General features: G+C 36.3%; 2 protein-coding genes across 5 annotated transcripts; both read left to right on the top strand.

Moving 5' to 3' along the window:
* Window positions 1–1,653: 1,653 nt before the first annotated feature.
* Window positions 1,654–9,744, top strand: LOC144552091 (lipase class 3 family protein). 4 transcript variants are annotated; one of them, XM_078300189.1, is made up of 14 exons: window positions 1,654–1,982; window positions 2,114–2,223; window positions 2,322–2,384; window positions 2,751–2,913; window positions 3,352–3,460; window positions 4,196–4,325; window positions 4,660–5,158; window positions 5,743–5,808; window positions 6,113–6,189; window positions 6,462–6,743; window positions 7,142–7,472; window positions 7,916–8,065; window positions 8,425–8,880; window positions 9,392–9,744. In XM_078300189.1, exons 1-14 carry the CDS (start codon window positions 1,689–1,691, stop codon window positions 9,578–9,580), a joined length of 2,919 nt encoding a protein of 972 aa, XP_078156315.1. In that variant the 5' UTR covers window positions 1,654–1,688; the 3' UTR covers window positions 9,581–9,744. The 4 variants fall into 4 exon arrangements, with proteins under 4 accessions (XP_078156315.1, XP_078156316.1, XP_078156317.1 ...); XM_078300192.1 differs by lacking the exon at window positions 1,654–1,982 and having other exon boundaries at window positions 2,174–2,223; window positions 2,783–2,913; XM_078300191.1 differs by lacking the exons at window positions 2,114–2,223; window positions 2,322–2,384 and having other exon boundaries at window positions 1,864–1,982.
* A 157-nt stretch (window positions 9,745–9,901) lies between these two features.
* On the top strand, window positions 9,902–18,941 carry LOC144552093 (Tetratricopeptide repeat (TPR)-like superfamily protein). The gene is made up of 11 exons (XM_078300193.1): window positions 9,902–10,358; window positions 10,534–10,758; window positions 11,115–11,583; window positions 13,507–13,545; window positions 13,945–14,066; window positions 14,462–14,608; window positions 15,445–15,534; window positions 16,393–16,517; window positions 17,451–17,656; window positions 18,235–18,359; window positions 18,532–18,941. Exons 1-11 carry the CDS (start codon window positions 9,921–9,923, stop codon window positions 18,694–18,696), a joined length of 2,151 nt encoding a protein of 716 aa, XP_078156319.1. The 5' UTR covers window positions 9,902–9,920; the 3' UTR covers window positions 18,697–18,941.
* Window positions 18,942–21,237: the final 2,296 nt, after the last annotated feature.

Genomic DNA, 21,237 nt, shown 5'->3' with positions numbered 1-21,237 from the left:
ATGGCCCACAGTTCAATTACTTTTATCTCTCCTCATGCTTATTCACGCGCTTATTCCCAGTAAAGCAGACGAATTTTTAGTGAAAAGAACGGGTTTAATTCGGAAAATTCATCAAATTCGCGTTTTATTTGTGTTTTATACGGTCAAACGTTCGGTCAACGTAAAATACGCTGTTTGGTTCGGTAATAGCAAAAAAATGAATTATTTGCGAATTAAACGCGTACCTTGTCACTATGCTCACTATATATATCACACGTCCAGTGTGCAAGTATAGATGAAATTAACATTGTTCCCACCTGCTCTCGACCTAGAATCCACCTAACCAAATTGTGCACAAACACTTTTTAATCAATTTGTTTTTCAAAGACATTACATATCACTTGTACAGCAATCACACCCGTTGTTCCATCATTTTATTTTAAAATATGATAGGTCCATGTAAACAAGAGCCTTAGAAGAATGGATTTGGACCATGAATAACCCGGACTAAGACTCCCTTAGGAGACTAGACCGGGACCAAGAATAAGGCCCCTATCCCCAATGAATCAACATGGCATAACTTAAGGCCCAAGACCCGCATGGCGCAACCCTGGGCAAGCGAAAAGGCCCGAGGCCAAGCCCGACAAGAAGGCCCATCTCGGCATGGCCTGCCCGAGACATCCGCAGGGGCAGCGCATAGGGCGGTTACACAACGCTAACCCGCTCTCGTACGGTCTCTGACAATCCTGACAACGCGGAATGATTGTCGGAGGATCACCTATATAAGTCCCAAATCCCGAGGCACTCGGGGTTGAACCTTTAGACAATAGAAGGTACCAAGAGATTAGAGTACGTGTACCTTGACAATCACCCTGGGGCTGTTCGGCAACACCCCTTAATCCTAGTTAGGATTAAGTCCTAAGGAAACTTAAGGAACCGGTGTTCGGTAAGCTAAAGAAAGGGACAACGGATTAAGGAAGCTAAAGGAGGGGGGAAGGTGCCTTAAGGAATGGGCAGCGGATTAAGATCCGGGCAAAATGAGACTAAAGGAGGTAAGCTTAATCCGTGCTAAGAAACCGGTGTTCGGTAGGATTAACCGGCTAAGAAAGCTAAATGAGACTCCTTTAGCCTTAAGGAGGCTTAATCATGTCCAGTCGAATAGCGCCCCCCTAAGTCTTTCCGCGAGACTCGGACCGGACTCATTGAGCCGGGACGAGTTGAGCTTCTGTAACCTCCGAAACATTACGATCTCGTCCCCGGGACTTGATCCGTATCAAAATAAAATTTACATTATAATTTATTATTATGAAATTTCATATTCTGAAACTAAAGTTTTGAAAAATACACTGATAGACAAGGAGAAATTTGGGGGTTGTACGCCGATCTGGATATTCTGGCCTCGGTGCTCGCAGATCCGGATCTTCTTCATCTCATGTTCTCACGGAAACTGTTAACTTGAGCATACAAAGTTGTGTGGAACAAGTCCATTCACGAGTGACTTGCTCCATTTGTATCGACTCCATAGACGCCGCAGAGAGAGAAATTGGATTTGTTGTATGTACTGTACTGGCTCTTTATCGAGCAAAATTAATGCGGGATGCCACAGCAATAGCATATAGGCATATAGGCATATAGCTAGCTACCTTTTCCCTCTCTCTCTCTCTCGAGTCTCGACTGTTTCCCCGTTCTCTACAAAAAGACTACGTAGAATGCTATCTTTGAGGAGCCGCGTGGAGACGTGGATAAGGGATCAAACGGCGAGCATTGAGGCCCCGTGGCATAATAATCCAGTTCTTCCAGGACTAGGACTGCCTACGTGGAGGGGATGGCAATGGCAGTGGCCTCCTTGGAAGGGAAGGGAGGAGGAGAAGCGCCGGATCAGGGAGGAACTCGATTTGCGGCGAAAACACTTGCAACAACTCTGTCGTGCGGTGAATGTAGAGTCGGTGGCCGAGTTACAGGATGTGCTTTGCTCTATGGTGCTAGCTGAGTGCGTCTACAAGGTACCTACTACCACCTTCTAATTCTAAATTAGTTACATATATGATATGGATATGGATATGGATATGGGGCTTAATTATATATAGTTATTGCTTCCCTGCTTAATTCTCTATTTTTCATTTCATGATCTAAGAGGCCATCTTCTGAGATGCTCAAGTACATAAACAAATTCAAATCTGATTTTGGAGACCAGGTTGTATCTCTTCAGCGGGTTCAACCTTCCCTCGATCATGTGCCTCATCGGTCAGTCACTTTCCTCTTTCCCTCTCTCTCACAACTTACCATATTTCCCCTTCCTCCACCGACCTCACACAATCATTCTTTCCTTCAAAATTATACAGGTACTTATTAGCCGAAGCCGGTGACACATTGTTTGCATCATTTATTGGTACAAAACAATACAGGTATGCACCAGCCAACCAATATTGTCTTGCCAAGACCTATTTCCTTCTTTAAAGTCCTCGGGTTATTGCTTTTGCATAATATAATCTTCATGATCCACTTTGAAATGAGTTTGCTATTTGCCGATCTAAAATAAAGAATGCTACAAATAATTCACTTATTTTTTTGTAAGGGTTCATGTTGATTAGAGGCCATAATTTGAAATAGCTAATGTCTTTTGGTTGATAACTGCAAATACAAGAACTATTGGGTGTTATGTGCAGATACTGTAGAATTATTGGTTTTGATTTGCAGAAGGAACAATTGAGCAGCTTTTGTTATTCTTACTAGTTTTATTATCATTCTTTTGAATCGGAAATCTTTTATAGAGATGTGATGGCTGATATAAATATACTTCAAGGGGCTGTTTTTCATGATCATAATGAAGATTCTGATATGGTTGAAATAAATGAGAGGGAAGAAGAAAGCCCTGCAAATTTACCTCAAGGAAAACTGAAATGGTCAAAGAAATCAAAGCCAGCTGCACATAAAGTATGACTAGTCTCTTTGAGTATTCTCTATTGTTACTGTGCTAGTAATGATCAGTATCTATATTCTGTCACCAAAGAATTGTTTTCTATCTCAAAAACAACATTACAGAACTGTACATGATGAAATTTAACCCATGAAAAGGGATAATCAGCACAGGAATTTCTCATATAGCATGACAATGTATTTGTACTTTATCATGAAGATGATTCAGCACCCTGTGCTGCTGTACCTGTATATAGTCACTAGTATTGCTACATCCAAAACTTTACAGTTTGTCACTAGTTCCTTCAATATCCAAATCCAAATTGAAGTCTTAAACAATTCATTACAGGTACATCCATAAAGATTTATTGCTTTTTAATTATAATCAGAAAACACGTATTTGAAGCAACAGTTTCAGATTCTTACTTTAGGATTCTGATTCTGTAAATATTTCAGGGTTTCTTAGCTCGTGCAAAGGGCATACCAGCATTGGAGCTGTACAATCTTGCACAGAAAAAGAATCGGAAACTTGTTCTTTGTGGACATTCACTAGGTGGTGCGGTAGGTCTCTAGTTTCAGTTGTTAGCTAAATTTTGGGGACTCAGTAAGCTGATATCTCAAGCTTCTGTAGTGCTCAGTAGTGCAAGTCAATCTCAAATCATGCAACTTTGCTTGGATTAAATATCAATTTGGCCATACAAACTTAATTGGCAATTGAGCGCAAAACATCACTGAAAAGAAAACTAAATAGGAAACCAGCTCTCAAAAAGAATATTTTTTTTCTCTTTTTGGCTATGGCAAAGTTTTACAATTTCTTTGGAAGTTCCATTTCTAGACAAAAGCCCTCAATCTGACATGAAGAAATGCCTATGAAAAGCCAATTATTTACATATGAAGTGACCTACTCGCTAAATCATTTATATGTATTTGGGGAAGGGATATTTTGACAACCGTGACAACCAACAGAATCACTGTCAATATTTTTTAAAAGAGTAAAGTTTTGGATATGTTCTTTATATCGTATATAGGTTGTGTATCAATTTTGGTGGAACATTGGAGTCGTTTGGTTGCCGATCAAGTGCTAATAGAATCTACTGTTAATTTTCCGAATGCTCAATGGATGATCAATTTGTTTTCAAATTACACCAAATTTGATAAACAACCTACCTAAACTACAGAGAAGAATATCTGCAATTTTACTCCATTTTATTTTGATGACCATTTGGTCAGCTGTCACGGACTCATGTTGTCAGACAAAATTTGTTGTCAATATAACATATCCCATATATTTGGCAGGTAGCTGTCTTGGCCACACTTGCAATTCTCAGAATTGTTGCCTCATCTTCTCAATCAAAGGAGAGTAATGGGAAACTCCAAGTGAAATGCATCACCTTTTCTCAGCCACCTGTTGGGAATGAAGCTCTAAGAGAGTAAGTCATGTTTGAGATGTGTTATCTCATGTTTGTGGTTAAGTGCTAACCCCTGAATGCCCTTTCTTTGTCAAATTATCTTCCTTCCTTTACTTTTGGTAGAACTATTCAGAGCTAATAAGGAATATTTCTTCCATTTGTTCAAACAGGATAAGTATTCATGAAGAAACAAGTCCCGTAATTGATCTGTAATCCCTACCTAATATTAGTTGTGTGTCTTAAATAAGCTATATAACTTCTTATTAACAACTGCTTTGTAATACTAGTGTAAAGTTCCTTCCTGGGCTCTGAATTAGTTTCTTTTTGTCATTTTTCTTCTGCTCCCTCCCCCTAGTTATGTACACGAGAAGGGATGGCAGAGTTACTTCAAAACTTACTGCATGCCAGAAGACTTGGTGCCTCGTATTTTATCTCCTGCCTATTTCCACCATTATAACAACACTCAACCAGCAGAATCGACGGTTGGAGAGAACAAGAAGTCAGTGAATTTTAAAAAAAGAACAGAGAATGGGACTGAGCCACAATTGGTTCTCGGGATGGGCCCTGTTCAGACCTCATTTTGGAGGCTGTCAAAGCTTGTGCCAGTAGAGGCGATCTCTAAAAATCTGAGAACATTCTGGGGCAAAAGTCAGGAGGATAAAGGGTTACCTGATATGGCAGATGATGAGTCAGTGGAGGTGGGTCAATCCCTTGAGATCCGTGAAAGGCCCGATGGGATATGTCTGACCCCAATTCCTGACAAAGTTGGTCAAAATGCTAATAGTAATGCAGCTGAAGCTTCTAAGCCATGGGGCAGAGTTCCTTCTTTACCGTCTTATGTTCCTTTTGGTGAGGTAAAACATCTTTATTACATTTTCAGTCCAATTCGAGATATTTATGAGATTTTTTTTTTTTATCTTTTTACCAGTAGCAATTGGTCGGGGTTAAGTTCAATTAGAGTTGCTGATTTTGGTCCAAAGGAGTGTAAGTGTTGGGTCTGACCTCAAGTGAGCCAGAATTACTGATTCATGTTTTATTTATTTTGAGATATGTGTTGCATTCTGCTCATTTATATATTTCAGCCAAAAGTATTGGGCTAAAAAGTAAAAAACAGTGGACCGTTTGGAAGTTTGGTCTAATATTTTCCTTTAATAAAAAACAACAAATAAGAGTGCAAATAGGTTGGGTCAGACCTGATCCAACTTAAGCTGGTAAGCAACCTGATCAGAAACCCAAATCCTATCATGGTAATCCCGACTGTTTGGAAATTGTAATATATAATTTCTTTCTAAAGATCTGTACTTTTATGCATCCATCATGGGTTATGTTGCTATGTTTCAATTATAAGAGCGAGAAGCGAGAATTCATTTATAGAGTTTGTTTGAGTTCACATTCTATATGTAGAAGATTTCATCTTTCTTTTTCTTGATTTTTGTAGCTATACCTCTTGGGAGATTTGTCAGTCAAGTCGCTCTCAGATTCTGAATACTCCAAATTGACGTCGGTACGTTTGATTTAAATTAGTTGCATACTGGAAATGCATGATTTTATGTCTAGCTCAAGGATTGCAATTCTGCAATTGGTACATGCTGTTACCAGGCCATAGTTGTAGAGGTAAGCTTCAATTACTACATGTTGGATTCAGGTAACCGAATCCCTGCACTGTCTTGGTTGGTGCAGTTTCTAAATCGGGCACTGAATCCTAAGCACTTCTTGCTTGATTGTTAATTTTGTTTATAATCACTTCTTTTGCCATGTTCTTCTCACCATAATGCTTTCACGTTTTGGCCTGGCAAAGGCGATTTCAGGTCAGGTCAGTCATTACAGAGATGAAAGACTTTTTCCGATCTCACTCCATGAGGACTTATAGGTCCCGGTTTCAAAAGTATATCTTTATATCTCAGCCTTTTGTTTCTCATTTATATATTTAACAAACATAAATATTAGGACTATTAGCTGTTGTTTCATATTGCATGTCGTTTTTTCCTTGGTAGAAATCACTTTTGGACTTCGGGATTCCCTAATTACATTTTCTGGTTGTGTAATGCCGTAACTGAACCTTTGTTTAATTAACATTGACAAGTGACAAAGCGACACTCTATACTTATAAATTTGTGTGTTTATTTTTATTTTATTTTTTCGTCATCCTGTTTGTAGAATATATGACTCGTGCATGTGCTCGGACATATCCCCCTTTGGAGGCATGGATCAACTGGCCCAATTCTCTCACCTCCAGCAATTGTTGGGTCTCTCTACTGTTGAAGCAGTTGAACTAGGCAACATCGTGGAGCCACCTATTGTTCGGACAGCAACCACTGTTCTCCCTATAGGGTGGAATGGCGAACCTGGTCATAAAAGCTCTGACCCATTGAAAGTTGATATAATGGGCCATGGTTTACATCTATGCACCCTTGTTCAGGCTTATCTTAATGGAAATTGGTATATCCTCTTTATATTTTTATCATTATGTAGGGTAACAACCATGATGTTTGATCAGGTTCAAGTTGTATCAGCAAATTTTATTGGAGATAATTAGATAATCACACTCTACAAAAATCACTAGCAGCTCATAAATTCCAACCCTGAACCGACCTCTTAATATATTAGGTCTGTATAAGGTGGTTGATCAGATTGGGCCAACCATAATTCTCAAATAGGCTCCTGGATAGTGTTTTTGGATATGTCTTAGATGTTGTCTTTCATTATGTATTTGTGAATGAAAAGCACTGGTCTTGCTTGAGAAATTGGCTTCTGTTTTTATCTTGACAAAAGCTTGTATAGGTTCTATTTCTTCTCTTCCTGTTTATTTATTTACTTGTGTTTATATTCCATTGAAGGTGCTCCACAGCTGTTGAGTCAGTACCTTCAGAGCCTCCCTACTCATCAAACCAGGAAAATACAACACCAGATTTGCAAAAGATGCGTGTTTTGGTGGGCCCGCCATTGAAAAAGCCTCCTAAATATCCCATTGCCCAAGAATCCTTGCTCCCCATATATGTTCCTCCACTATCTGATTCCATTGCACCTAATTTGAGGTCCTTTTTCGAGGATAGAAGAGGCAGTGCTGATGGCTTGGAGGGTTTTGTGATATACTGTACTAGTGATTTTGTCACGGTGCAGAAAGAGGTACATGTCAGGACGCGTCGAGTACGTCTCCTTGGACTCGAGGTGATTACCCATCTCTGTAACTAACAACTTGTTATGAAAAAAAAGTTATATTGTTCGCTAATATGATTGGCTACATAACTTTTTGGGTACCCAAAAAAAGTTACTAAAAATGCAGATATCCGAATTATAGATTGTTAGTTTATGTATAACATTTATGATTGTCATAGATATTTGTATCAAATAAGTTGCTTCACAATAAGTTCCATTTATTTGTATAAAATTTAAGCAAGTTTTGTTTAAAGATCCAAATTATGTCCGTATCCGTTTAAAATCTGATTTGTATCTTTATCCAGGTCTATCTATATTTAAAAAAATAAAGATGGGTATGGATACGGTCTAATCACTATCCAATCTGTTTTCAGCCCTAATAGATATTATATTGCTGATATATTAGGAAATACAAAAGATATCTAGTTGTAAATTAAAGTTTTGTACTTTTACAGGGTGCAGGGAAGACTTCCTTATTTAGAGCATTATTAGGTCAGGTAGGGGAGAAAAACTGTGCTGCATTTGACTCCTATCCAAATGCAGACATTAGAGAAGGCGTGGCAGGTGGTTTGTGCTATGTCGACTCCCCTAGCTTAAACTTACAGGTCCTCTCCTGATACCTAGTTCTACTTGCAGTTTAGTCCCGTGTTTTTTCATTTGCTATGGATAGGGTTATATTTAAGTGTTCTTGCAGTGATACTGCAATTATCCACAGTCGTGGATACTGGTACCTTTACCTAACAGAGGTTGCTGCTAATGGGACTTTGACTAAATGCCAATCCTTAGCTATTTTAAAGCACCAAAAATCTGATACCCTGCCAGCGAGCCTAATGACCTGTATGGCACATGAATTCTATTCTCACTGTGCTTCCTCATTTACACTACTAAACAACATTTAGTACTCAATTTCAAAGTATAGGATATCTTTCCGTAGACCTTCACATTTTTTTTTTTCTCATTTAAGAATTTTCAATCCGAGGTGACTCGATTCAGACAAGAACTCCAATCAGGGACCAGCCATCTCAGCAAAAAAACTGACCTCATTATCTTAGTGCACAACCTCTCCCATAGAATCCCCAACTACCCGATTTTATCGAGCCCTTCTTCACCCCCGCCACAACCAGCTCTCTCTCTCCTCTTAAATGAGGCGAAGGCTTTCAGCATCCCCTGGATTATGGCCATAACAAACAAGTTCTCAGTTAGCACACACCAGCAGAATAGACTAATCAGCTCCTCCATGGAGGCGTACATGGCATCTCCAAGTGTCACCAAGGTGGTAAATTCGTGCCCATTTTTCATGCCAAATGGCTCTCTGAGGCCGTTTGGGAGGAAGGAGGCTGTAATGCCTGTGGAGGGGGTGAATTCGCTGCGAGAGGTTGTTCATGGGGTTCTTCGTGATAACGAGGAAGCAACTTTTCAGGTTTTTGCTTGCTTTTGATGTTTGGTGCAAATTTTTACATTTTTGTCAATATTTATTGGATTTTGAATAGTACAAGTTAATTGGGCACATGCTTAGCCCTCTCTTAAAATGCAATTTGCAAAAGCACAGCCCCTAAAGTACCCGCTGCAGAAAGAAAATAATCTGGAACGGAATAATGTTATCAACTTAGATGGCCCTAGGTTGAAAGTAGTCAAGGTTAATTTATTTATTTTATTTTTTTTGAAAGAGGCTACTGAAACAGAATATTTACAGAACTGCAAAAACATTCCTAAAAAATATTTATCCTTAGAAAAACTGGACGCATCTTATGGCCTCAGATAAATGTTTTTTCTTAACATAGCTTGGTCTTTAAGTGTAAAAAAAGGTATTTTCTAACTGAATGGTGAATCAATATCTTAAACAGTAGTGCATATTTTTGATACTTTTAATCACTGGTTTTTGTTTGTTATTTTTTCTTATCTATTGCTTTGCTTTGCTTTAAAATAAACAGGAATTAGCAGAAGAGAGATTAGCAATAGAATTGGCAAGAGAGAAAGATGCCTCTCTGAGCACAGGCCAGAAGCCTCCACAACATGATAATTCGATCACAGCAGCAGCTGTAGGTGCATCAGTTGGAGCTGGACTCGGTCTTGTAATGGCCATTGTTATGGGCGCTGCTTCCGCTTTGCGAAAACCGTAGTATTGTAACTATTGTTAACTTAAAAGAGATTGATTAGTGTCAAATTGTCTTATATTCTTTGAGTTGCAAAGTATATTTATATTTATTTTGGGCTTTTGTAGTTTTTAGACTTAAAGAGTCAATGCATGTATCACAATTCACAATAGCAGGTTTATTTATTTTTATGAGAATTAATTCACACGAAGGGCAAGTAAAATATGACAAAATTAATTCACACGCTTTCCCTCCGGACGGGACAAGAGTCACAAGAGTGAAGAGTCCTCATGCGATTGATGATGTGAAGTAAAGCAACCCTAGTTTAGAGTTTAGAGTTTAGAGTTTGGAGTTTGGAGTTTGGACGATGGCGTCAATAACCCCAGCGGCAGCGGCCATAGAAGGCCTCTGCGCCCTCGCCGAAGAATCACGTCTCTACCGTGACTTCCCTGCGGCCATCCGCTGCCTCGAGGCCTCTCTCTCCTCTCCCGACGCCTTCCCTCTCTCGCCTCTTCTCGAGTCCCAAATACGCCTTCGTCTCGCCTCTCTCCTCCTCGACCACACCCACAATCTCCATGATGCCAAATCTCATCTCGAGAGGTCGCTCCTCTTGCTCACCCCCCTTCCTTCCGCACCCCTACCTCTCAAGCTTCTTGCATACTCCATGCTGTCCAGCACCTACCATTTGGTCGGCGCAATACGCCAACAAAAGCATATTTTGTTCAAGGCCATTCAGCTCGTCAATCACTCCTCTGGTTTGGCTTTAACCAGGGACCAGGCTTTGATGTGGATGTGCAATTTTCAGGTAGACTTTTTAAATACTCCGAAATCTTGGTAGCCATTTCCATCCTATTCCTATTACATGGAAAGATTAAAAAAATAAATAAATAAACTGAAATTCAACTTATTTAGCCGAGCATGATTCAGTTGTATCTTACACCTTTTTTGGGTTGATGCGTATTATGGTTGTCAATATTCAGTCACAGATGGCATCAGCACTGGCAGTGGAGGCAGACTATCCTGGTTCCCTCGAGGCGATAGAACATGGAAAGGTGGCGGCAGAGGGGACAGGAAGTCCAGAGCTCAAGGTTTTCTTTGCTGCGTCAGAGCTGCACATCCATTTGCTACACTGGGATGACTCGCAAGTCGTTGACTCTGCTGTGCAGAGATGTGCTGGTCTATGGGAGGAAATTCCAACTTATCAGGTGGGTGTTATTGCACATTTGATTTCTTTGATTGGGATGGGGGTTCAACAGGGGAGGAGTTAGCATGACCATGTGCTAGGGACTTAGGTTGAAGTTTCATAATTTTGAAACCTCTTCAGTTGTGCTGATTTCATGTGATGACATTCTGTCTTGCCCAAGTTTGATGTTGCTACCATATCAATTTTCTTCCCCTTGCTTTGGGTTTGGCAAGTAAAATATCTTTATATCTACAATTTTTGTGCTTTGGGTTAACACTTAATATTTTCTGATTCAACTTTACGGAATAAATTAAAAATTCTAGTATAAAGCTTGTGGCTTAAAATTAAAAAACTTGTTATCCGTTGATGTTTTTGCAGAAACCACGTTGCACTGGCTTGTTTCTCTACGCTGAGCTACTCCGCACCTTCTATTTATTACGAACTTGTGACTACAAGAATGCCTCACAACATGTAGAAATGCTTGACTTGGCCATGAAAAAGGAAATGCAGAGGCTTCAAAAGGTCAAAGAGATAAACTCAGAGCTCCTATCCATTCAACGGAGCCTCTCGCAATCTGATCTGCACCAAATGGATAGATTCGCACTGGAGGAGAAACATGGCAGGTTGTGTGAGCATCTAAAGGCTGAGACAGGGTTGGATGCAGACTTATTGGACTTGGACTACGAAGATAAGTTGTATTTGGCGCCCCAGCCAATGGATGGAGAGTGGTTACCTAGAAATGCTGTTTTTGCCGTTGTTGATTTAATGGTGGTGATGGTGGGGAGGCCTAAGGGGATATTTAAGGAGTGCTGCAAGAGGATACAGTCTGGTCTTCAGTTAATTCATGGTACATTTTATATTTACAAGGGTATTTTAGCTCTTTGTTTTATTTTTTATGGAGTTGAAAATATGTAGTTACTCCATATTTAGAATTCATCAAAAAGTCTGTGCACTAAAATACTAATTCTTTCTGTTGTTCTATTTTGATTTTACAGGAAAAAGTTCAAAAGAAAATTTTCATTGAAATTTCTATAATAGATATAAGACTAATTTAGAAAAGGAGATCCAGTTGGTGTAGAAAATTAAAAGGATTGCCACTCAGTCTCCTTCCTATAGCAACTCTTGACTTTAGGCTTGACTGTAACCTCATGTGTTAATAATATAAAAATGATCTTTCTAAAATACAATCAAGGTTATTCATCATTGAGCAGCATAAATCTAGCAGTCAGTGCTGATAAATTTTACCTTTGTTTTCACAAGCGACGTTCCAACACTATAAAATTGTAAGCTGCGTGAAGTTTTGTTGGTAGATACAACGGAAGTGTCATAACAATCAGGAAGCGAATATGTTAACATGTTGATTTCATGAAAAAACTTAACCACTTTAACCTTGTAAGCTGTGTAAAGTTTCATGTTTTATTAACTCGTGAAGGAACTCTTATGACGAATAGTTAACAGAATTGTTAATGTTTTGATGCTTCAAGTGTTGAAATTTAGAAAGCATAATATAAATTAAAAAGTGAATTTAAACATAACTAAATATTATAGTTTGGCTTGGTTTGATTGATAATGATAATGATAGCACAATAAAAATATCTGGGAAATAGGTTAAGATCGGGGCAGCTTGTTACGGGTTGATGTAAGCCTCGTTGTCATGCAGATAAAGCCATTCCACATAGGGGAAGAACAACATGCTTACATGAAATAAACACAAAGTAAGCAATACATCGTGACATTCTCTTCAAAATATTTCAAATTTCATATATCATGGAAAACTTTCTAGAAAGCTGTAAACATAAGCTAAAAATAACTATAGGAGAGGACTGAAGATTGATCACCTGGGTAGGTCTCAGGGCAATACGGAGGAGGGGATTTTTTGAGAGATAAAGCTGCAGAAGGTAGGGCATGTCGTGAGAGAAAAGTTGTTGGCTAAGAATTTCGGTATACTTTTGGGTTAATTATGAGCAAAGGGAGAAAAAGTAAACTATTTGGAAAAAAATAATTAGTGAGAGTAGGTCAACTAGCTGGGATAAGAGAAAGCAGGCCTTGAAAGGAAGCTTCTTTTTTGGTGAGATTGAGAAAGAGAGCCTGTAAAGACAAGTTTTATGATATGGTGGGGATATGTTCATGGGAAGTGATGTAAGGGGAGCAAGGCAATTGGAATGATGGGACAGGGATGAATGCGGCATGGCAGTGTATCTTGGTGGGCAGATACTGTATTCTTGTTTGAAGAGTATTTTTGCATTCTGAACCAAGTTGCATATGCGCAGCCATAGTTTCTATGCTCAATTAGTTAACTTAAACACTAAAGATAAATAAGATTTTATGTTGACTTTTTTGTTCAAATGAGCTGTTAAGAAGTTATACGAATGAGTTAATAACCTAAAACGAAGAAGTCTTAGATAATATAATATTTCCTTACCTTGCGTATAGTTGCTCGGTGTTAGTTGCAAATTGAATATGGTTTGCAAATTAATCCTGTATCAAATGAATATGAGAGTTTAGGCCTCAGAATAATAACTATAGCATGCAAAAAAATTTGTAATCGTTCACAGTTTATTTAGTGAGGAAAATCAGTTCTCATCTGCCCCCAAGTGAAAAGAATGTAACAAAAAGAGGCGAAAGGTAAATTCAACTACAAAAATAGTGACGAGAAGAACTTAGGTCTGTAAACCCCTGTTTGCCAGTTCTTATGGTTGCAAGTACTGAAATTCTTCATTGCTTGTGGTTAATGTTGCTTATTCTATTGCACTTCTCTCATTTTCTATAGGGGAGCTTGTGAAGCTTGGGATAGTGGATGGTGTGACAGGTATGTATTGAAGTTTTAATCATTTTTTGTCTACTAAAACTCTAACTAGGTTTCTGCTTTGGAAAAAAGGTAAGGGGTAAAACCAAATCACATTTCTCTATTTATTATTTATCTCCAGGGTGACAGGGATTTTTGCATTTAATTACTACCGACCAGCACAGGCATGAGTAGTTACCAAAACTCCATTTATTAACTTTTTTTTTTTTTTTTAAGACTTCCTTTTGTGCTTTCTTGAATTTATTGGCTGTACTTTTTTTTTCCCTTGTGGTTTTACTTTGTCTATGTATTATTCTTTTAACTCTATTTAGGGAGTGTCTTGTGTTTCTATGAGGTTCTATTTTTATTTTTATGATTTTTGTACAACTATGATTCTACTTAGTAGTCAACACTTGAATGCAGAGGTGAATTTGCAGCAGTCAACAATATGGATGGCAGGGTTGTATCTAATGCTGCTGCTGCAATTTTTAGAAAACAAGGTGGCAGTAGAGCTCACTAGGTCTGAATTTGTTGAAGCTCAGGAGGTAACTGACTATTATTTCTATTTGATTAGATGTGCAAAGGAGTTTGCTAGCTAACAATAGTTGGGCACATGCTTTGCAGTGTATAATTGCATACCCAGGATAACTGAATTTTAGTTTCTTATTTAAAGTTAAATTGGGTTAAGTAGAGAGATTAGCTGATTGAATGCTGAAATTGCATTTTTGAGAGATCAGCTGGAATACTGAATAATAATATAACACTGAAATTTTTGTTTGCTGATTGAAATCTGAACTTTCTATTCTATCTAATCTAATTTGGAAATTATAGTATACCTAAACTCAGTTCTATCCTTTAAACAGTGAGTTTAAATATCTCATAATGTATTTTTAAGTTTGACCTGAGAGCTTGGTTTTGACCGACCCTTTTCTTTTTCAAGGCACTGATACAGATGAAGCACTGGTTTGTTCGTTTCCCAACAATCTTGCAAGGTTGCGAGAGTACAATAGAGATGCTTAGAGGACAGTATGCTCATTCAGTTGGATGCTTTCGTGAAGCTGCTTTCCATTTTGTTGAAGCTACTAAGGTACAATATCCTTGAAAGAGTTTCATGCCATGCATGCCCCTACAAAACCTCAAATATTGTATTTACCCCTGTGAGATGGTAATTATCTCATATATCACTATGAAACATGGAAAAGATGAACCTTAAAAAAAACATGGAAAGTATCACCAATAGCTCCTGCAAAAAAGAACCTTGTGCTTTTTTCTGGGTTTGTGAACTTTATTCCTGAAAAAAAAGATTGTTTACAGAATTGGCATACCTTAGGCTTTTGCTGCTACTGGTATTGGCAATCTTTGTATTTTGTTTTGAGAACTCAGCCAGTTCTCTGTTGGATTTGCCAGCCAGGTTTGACCTAAATTTCACCTATTTCAACCAAGGATTAATCCATAGATGAGATCAAATTCCAAAATTTTCATTTGAACTTTTTAAGCTGTCAGTTTTTGTAGAAGGCATAACGGGTAATGGCAACCCTTGGTATTATGTTGGAAGAATTTGATTTAGAACTTCCTGTTTATACAATTATTTTCTGATTTGAGTACTTGTAATCTCCTTTTTTATCTAATTTTCTAATTTGTAATCACCTGCCAGACTTTTGTCAGTTCTTGTTTATTTATATTGTACTGGAGAAGTATATTAGTGTAATCCATTTTTTGGCAGTGTTTAGATACTTTTTTCTTTCTGTCTTTTGATGCATAAAAGTTATTTTCTATGAAAAAGTTTGGAATTTGGTCCAGGTTGGCTGATTTTGATGTACAGGCTACATGCCTATCCTGATACTGAGTTTTAGTAATGTGCTTTTATATTTCTTGTTCTAATATTCCTTAATGAGTTAAACAAAAATATTGAATTTATGGCAGTTGACAGATAGCAAATCAATGCAATCTATGTGCCAGATGTATGCGGCCGTCTCTTATATCTGTTTGGGTGATCCAGAGTCCACTTCGCAGGTACTCTCTCTTTCTCTCGCCCTCTCTCTGTCTCTCTATCTGCACGACCCATACTATGGTTCTTTTTTAGTTTAGGTCCAAAATCTCTTTACTTGCTGGCATAATACTGTATCAGTTAGACCAAATTACGTCCTGCATTTTCCCCTTGGTTCTTTTTGGTATTTAGCTGCAGAAGTGAGTTTATTGAGGAGAACTGTGATAAGTGCAGGTTTAATGACATTGTAGTTGAAGAAAATTGGTTGAGTCAGGCTCCTACAATTTTAGCTTAAGTTGCTTTACTGATAGGGCAGGTGAAATTTGGTCAAATTATCTCTGGTCATGTTTGGTTGTGGAGTAAAATCAATGAGGATTAAATTGCTTACTCCATGTTACTCCTCATATTTTACACCTTATTTGGTAGTTGAAGTTATAGCTTAAATTAATCCACTTGGAGGAGTAAGATGTTGGGAAATGTGTCTTTGCTTATGAAAGTGGGCCATACAAGTGGATTAAGTTAATCTACCTAGAGAGTTGGAGTAAGTTACTCCGGATTAACTCCCTTCTTACTCCTTCTTACTCCATCTTACTCCTATTTTACTCCTCATTTGGCTACTCAAGTATGGTGTAGGAGGTTTACTCCACCTCTTACTCCACAACCAAACATGACCTTAATTTTTGGAATTAAGTCTTTTGTTGCTGAATGATAGAGATGTTATGTTTTATTAGCAAAGTTGGCACTTTAAGCAACAATCTTTTGTAGCTATTTAACTGTATTGATCAGGCTTTCTACCTTCCTCGCTGGATGAAATTGCAATTTGCTCTAGTGTCTTATTTCAACCTCTGTTGATTTAATCTTGAAGTTGCTGTTCTCTTTATCAGGCACTTGATTTGGTGGGACCCGTTTATCAGATCATGGAGTCTTTTGTCGGTGTGCGAGAGAAAACATGCATTATTTTTGTATACGGTCTCTTGCTTATGAAGCAACAAAATTTACAAGAATCAAGGTTAGACACTTATTTTATATATTTTATAATGACAGTAAATTTTGTTTAAAATACCTTTGTTTTCATGCTATTTTAGTGTTGTATCTTGACATTATTTAGTCAACTGAAAAGTTGGTACTCTCCTATGTAGAATTTTTGCAAGGAATCATTAAATGAATGTGGGATTAGGGATTTACATATAAAATGTATCTAGATCATTTTAATTGTAATCCACCTGAGTATAATAATTGTAATTATTTTTTGATGGAAGAATTTGCACATGATAACTTAAATTCAGGAACCAATTATCTTAAAATTATTGTTCTTTTTTCTTGTAAATGTTACATGGAAACGGATACGAGAATTGCATCTCTATATGATACGGTTATGGTGATATGCCATTTTCAAAAATCCTAGGATACAACACGTTTATTATGCATTATATTTCTATTTCTAATTTGGCACGAAAACAAAATATACTTCTTAAAAAAAATATAATAGACATCCTATTTTTATTTTTGAAATGTTACCTTTAAAAGTAAAAAAAAAAAATGTGTCTCAACAAACCTTTTTTTAAATAGTGTGATGTGAAAATTCATGGACTATATGTATGCATTAGAAGGAAAGTTGGAACCTGAGAGGAAACAATAGAAACAACAAATTGATACAATTTTAGGAGCTAAAGATAATTTCCCCCATTTTCATTGAATTTGAAGAAAGTTCAGGGTAAAACTGTTAAGTTAGTTTTCAAATTTGATCCTGCATGGTCCTGTCGATCCGTTCCATGGATGCATAAGACTATCCAAAACCTACTTGGTGCTGCCTTAATTAGCTTAGTTGTCTTGGCATTTTTGGTACTTTGCCATAGGATATGCAGGAATACGGGGACAGCTGATGATTAAACTTTCAAGTAAGGCCAAACAGAAATGGAGTTAACTTTTGTTTGAAATGCAGGATTAGACTAGCTAGTGGTTTGAGAATAGCACATCAGCAACTAGGAAACATACAACTAGTTTCCCAGTACCTGACTATTTTGGGTACTCTAGCACTTCAGCTTCACGACATTGCACAGGCCAGAGAGATACTCAAGTCTTCTCTGACCCTTGCAAAGACGCTATATGACATCCCAACTCAGATCTGGGTTCTTTCAGTTTTTACAGGTAAGAATGTAAATGTGTAGTTTTTTATGGGAGGACTGCAAATAAGAAAACTTTTAGTTAGGATAATGGAAAAACATTGTTGAATGTTGACAATTTCACCCTTGATTATCTTCCGTATCATACCTGAGACTTATGTGATCATCACATAATTAATGAGGTTATACATATCTTCCATATCATACCAAAAGCGAAATAAAACAAAATCAAATATTGAATTGGTAATAGTTGTTGAAAAAACTATTTTTATTTCTGTTGGACATACCCACCAACTGATTGTTTGTATGAGATCAACATTGTTCTGAATCTTTTTGCTATAGGATTGTTTGCAGTATCCCTTCAATTTTGTTGATCATTTGAAGAAAGAAAATAATTCACATGTCAGACTTGCCAAACTTTTTTTATTCAATTCAAACAAAAGAAATTAATACACATGTCAAATGCTAATCTAGATGTGTCGGTTTAAGGCTACTAGCAGAGTTCTTTATGATTGCACTGTGCATGAAGGCTAATCATGGTAGATTTTAAATTAAACTAAAAGAGCAAAAACAATTTAAAGTAGTTGTAATTACTTGTTGTAGATTTATATGGAGAATTGGGTGAGAAGGAAAATGAAAAGGAAAACTCGGAGTATAAGAGAAAGAAAGAGGACGACTTGCAGAGAAGACTTTCTGAGGCCCATTCACAGGAACACCACTATGAGCTGGTATGTACAGTTCCTCTTTTTAGTAAATATGTAGCTTATTTAACAAGGGAATATTATGAGACTAGTAAATATGTACAGTTCCTCTTTTTTCTTACGAATCCTTGTACAAAGGGACTTGTATAAATAAATAATCAGTGTAATGTCTGAAGAAAAGAATACAATTGTTAAACAGATTGTTATGGAGAGGATCAAGGTGCAGTCATTGCATGAAGTTGTATTGAAGAAAATTGAAACGACTCCATCTGTAAGGACGGATTTGGACATACCTGAATCCGTTGGGCTTCCCCCTACTCAACCTGCATCTGGTTCTCGACTGCGCTCCGGTAAAAGGAGATAGTCATTATCCATTTCTTTACCAATCTTTTTTATTATTAACTAATATTCTATTTAGCGCAGTTGGTTAGTTTAAGAAGTAGCGTAGCATAGTTTTGTTCAAATGTTTATTTGTATATATTTTGGAAACGAAATATGATGAGATGACCTTTATATATACTTGTATTGTGCCCGAGTTTGTTTTACTTGAAATGTTACTACCACTTTTCTAGTGCAATATTAATATTTTTTTCTAGTCGTTCTTTCTTTTCCTCGTCTTCTTTTTACTTTTTGAAAAGGAAGCCTTTAATTGTTCAGACTTTTGTCCATCATTTGTCTACATAATTAACTGACGCAAATACTGTAAAACTACTTCTACATGCTGTATAATTATACAATATATCACATAAAATATATCAGTTAATCACAAAACATCAAGTAACTATTTGAAATGATCTCATGATATTTAAAAAAAGATTGCAACTTGCACAACATGACAAATAATATATACTTTCAAACTGTACTTTCGGAAATTGCAGTTATAGGAAGTTATTGGCAGTTAGTGTTAGTTATTAGCGGTTATTTTGACAAAAAACATAATAAAAGGCAAAATTAAAATTTTCGATTAAATTTGTTTTTCTTAATTTAATGAACACAACTAAATTCTCAAAATAATGAATATTGTAAAATTGACCACTTTAACTATAAAAATAAAATGTACAAACTATAAAATTACAGACATGCAAAATTCACAGATGAAAATGATAAAATAAAATGTTGAAAAATATAAATTTTCAATACTGTAAAAAAATTAAGTTAAACTGTGAAATCAAAAGGTAAAAACTATAAAATTAGCAGATTAAATAAAAATTTAAAAATGTCAATTTTTAATACTGTAAAATTGTAAACTTACACTGTGAAAATAAAAATTATAAACTATAAATTTACAATAATGTAAAATTAGCCGATGAAAACGATTAAATACAATTTAAAAAATATAAATTTTCAATACTGTAAAATTGTTAATTTAAACTGTAAACAAAACGTAAAAACTATAAAATTTCAATAATGTAAAATAAGCATATGAAAATGATAAAATAAAATGTAAAAAATGTAAAATTTCAGCTTAAACTACAACCTACAAAGAATCAATACTGTAAAAATTCTAAATCTAAACCATAAAATGAATTCCATATATACTATAAAATTTCTAAATCTATACATACATCCATCATCTGTTTAACAAAATCATAATATTCACCACACACAACATCTGTTCAACATAAACCACAATATTCACCACAAAAATAGCAAACCTAATTATATCATTCAATATTCAGAATAGTATAAAAAAAACTATGGAAAAATAACATCTACATTAAAAACCTCATGTATTCATTGTTGGAATGAGTAAGAAGTCTCATCACAAGAACCACACGTTCTTTTGAGATATCATCCTGCATAAAAATAAAATAAACAATGAAATAAATTGAATTTATTACAAATAAGAATTACAAAATAATCTTACAAGTTATTTACCTGAGTGAAAATCATAGGACTGTTTGTAATAATACTGTACACAAAATGCAAGAGAAAGATAGCACAATCTTGTGATTTCTCTCCTTGTTTTGGGCAGTCCTTATAATCCACAGCAACATCTACCCAATCAGGTTTGGCTGAAAGGAATTTGATATCAGCAATTTATAAAAACTTTAATTCTTAAACCTGCAGTTAATTGCCACAAGAAAGGAAAACTAGTGTAGCAATACTGTAAAATATTTAGAAAATGAAAGTATAATAAAATAAAAAACAGATCCTATAAAATAAAGAAAAGAAAAACAATGCATAGATCTTGTGAACTTTTGTATATATCATATAAAATTGTTAAGTATATCCTATAAAAGACTCTACATAACCTTCAAACTTGATTGGTAAATCATGTAAAATACTGTATAAATACTGTAAACTTATTTGATAAATCTTGAAAATTTAAATCAGAAAAATATACAAAATCAGACCAGATCAATAGCGAATCTATAGATTCGATCAGATAGAGGATTGTCACAAAAGACACTAGTAAAAACATTGATTGTCAAAACATCAGATTGCTCAAATTGATAGCGAGCAACCTGTGATAATCACATTATTTTTAAAATCACATGCTAATCATGTCACTTTTAAATCAGAGACGCATTCAAAAATATATGATTCAACTAATTTGAAAAAATCCTCGTCAGTGAGGGCCTACTTATCTAATTTTCCAACCAACGAAGATCTACTAGGAATTGATCTTATCCAAATGGGAGCAACGAAGCATAGAATTATTTAGATCCAAGCAACGTGAGCCCTGGAGAGAGTCAAATCCATAAGTTTAATTTCAATCACAAGTATCTCCAGCGAAATAAGGCTTTCAGCCTGTGATTCGCGATACGATCAGTCGGTTCAACGGGATCTGTTCAACGAGATTTATAGATTGAAGATAAATCTGAATTAAAACTTCACGATACGATCAGTCGGTGATTCGCGATCGGTAAGGCTTTCAGCCGGCTCCTCTGACAATCTAATG

This window comes from Carex rostrata, chromosome 3, assembly GCF_964058835.1.
Source record: "Carex rostrata chromosome 3, lpCarRost1.2, whole genome shotgun sequence".
NCBI lineage: Eukaryota > Viridiplantae > Streptophyta > Magnoliopsida > Poales > Cyperaceae > Carex > Carex rostrata.
Note: the sequence above shows the minus strand (reverse complement) of the source record. Positions and strands in the feature narration are given on the sequence as shown.

What these genes read in the sequence shown, in the direction of transcription:
- LOC144552093 (XM_078300193.1), top strand. Translation starts at nt 9,921, where the DNA reads ATGGCGTCAATAACCCCAGCGGCAGCGGCCATAGAAGGCCTCTGCGCC. An exon ending in TGGTCTTCAGTTAATTCATG is followed by an intron (nt 11,584 to 13,506) that starts GTACATTTTATA and finishes CATTTTCTATAG; the next exon opens with GGGAGCTTGTGAAGCTTGGG. An exon ending in ATTTTGTTGAAGCTACTAAG is followed by an intron (nt 14,609 to 15,444) that starts GTACAATATCCT and finishes AATTTATGGCAG; the next exon opens with TTGACAGATAGCAAATCAAT.
- LOC144552091 (XM_078300189.1), top strand. Translation starts at nt 1,689, where the DNA reads ATGCTATCTTTGAGGAGCCGCGTGGAGACGTGGATAAGGGATCAAACG. An exon ending in ATTGGTACAAAACAATACAG is followed by an intron (nt 2,385 to 2,750) that starts GTATGCACCAGC and finishes AATCTTTTATAG; the next exon opens with AGATGTGATGGCTGATATAA. An exon ending in TATAGGTCCCGGTTTCAAAA is followed by an intron (nt 6,190 to 6,461) that starts GTATATCTTTAT and finishes TCCTGTTTGTAG; the next exon opens with AATATATGACTCGTGCATGT.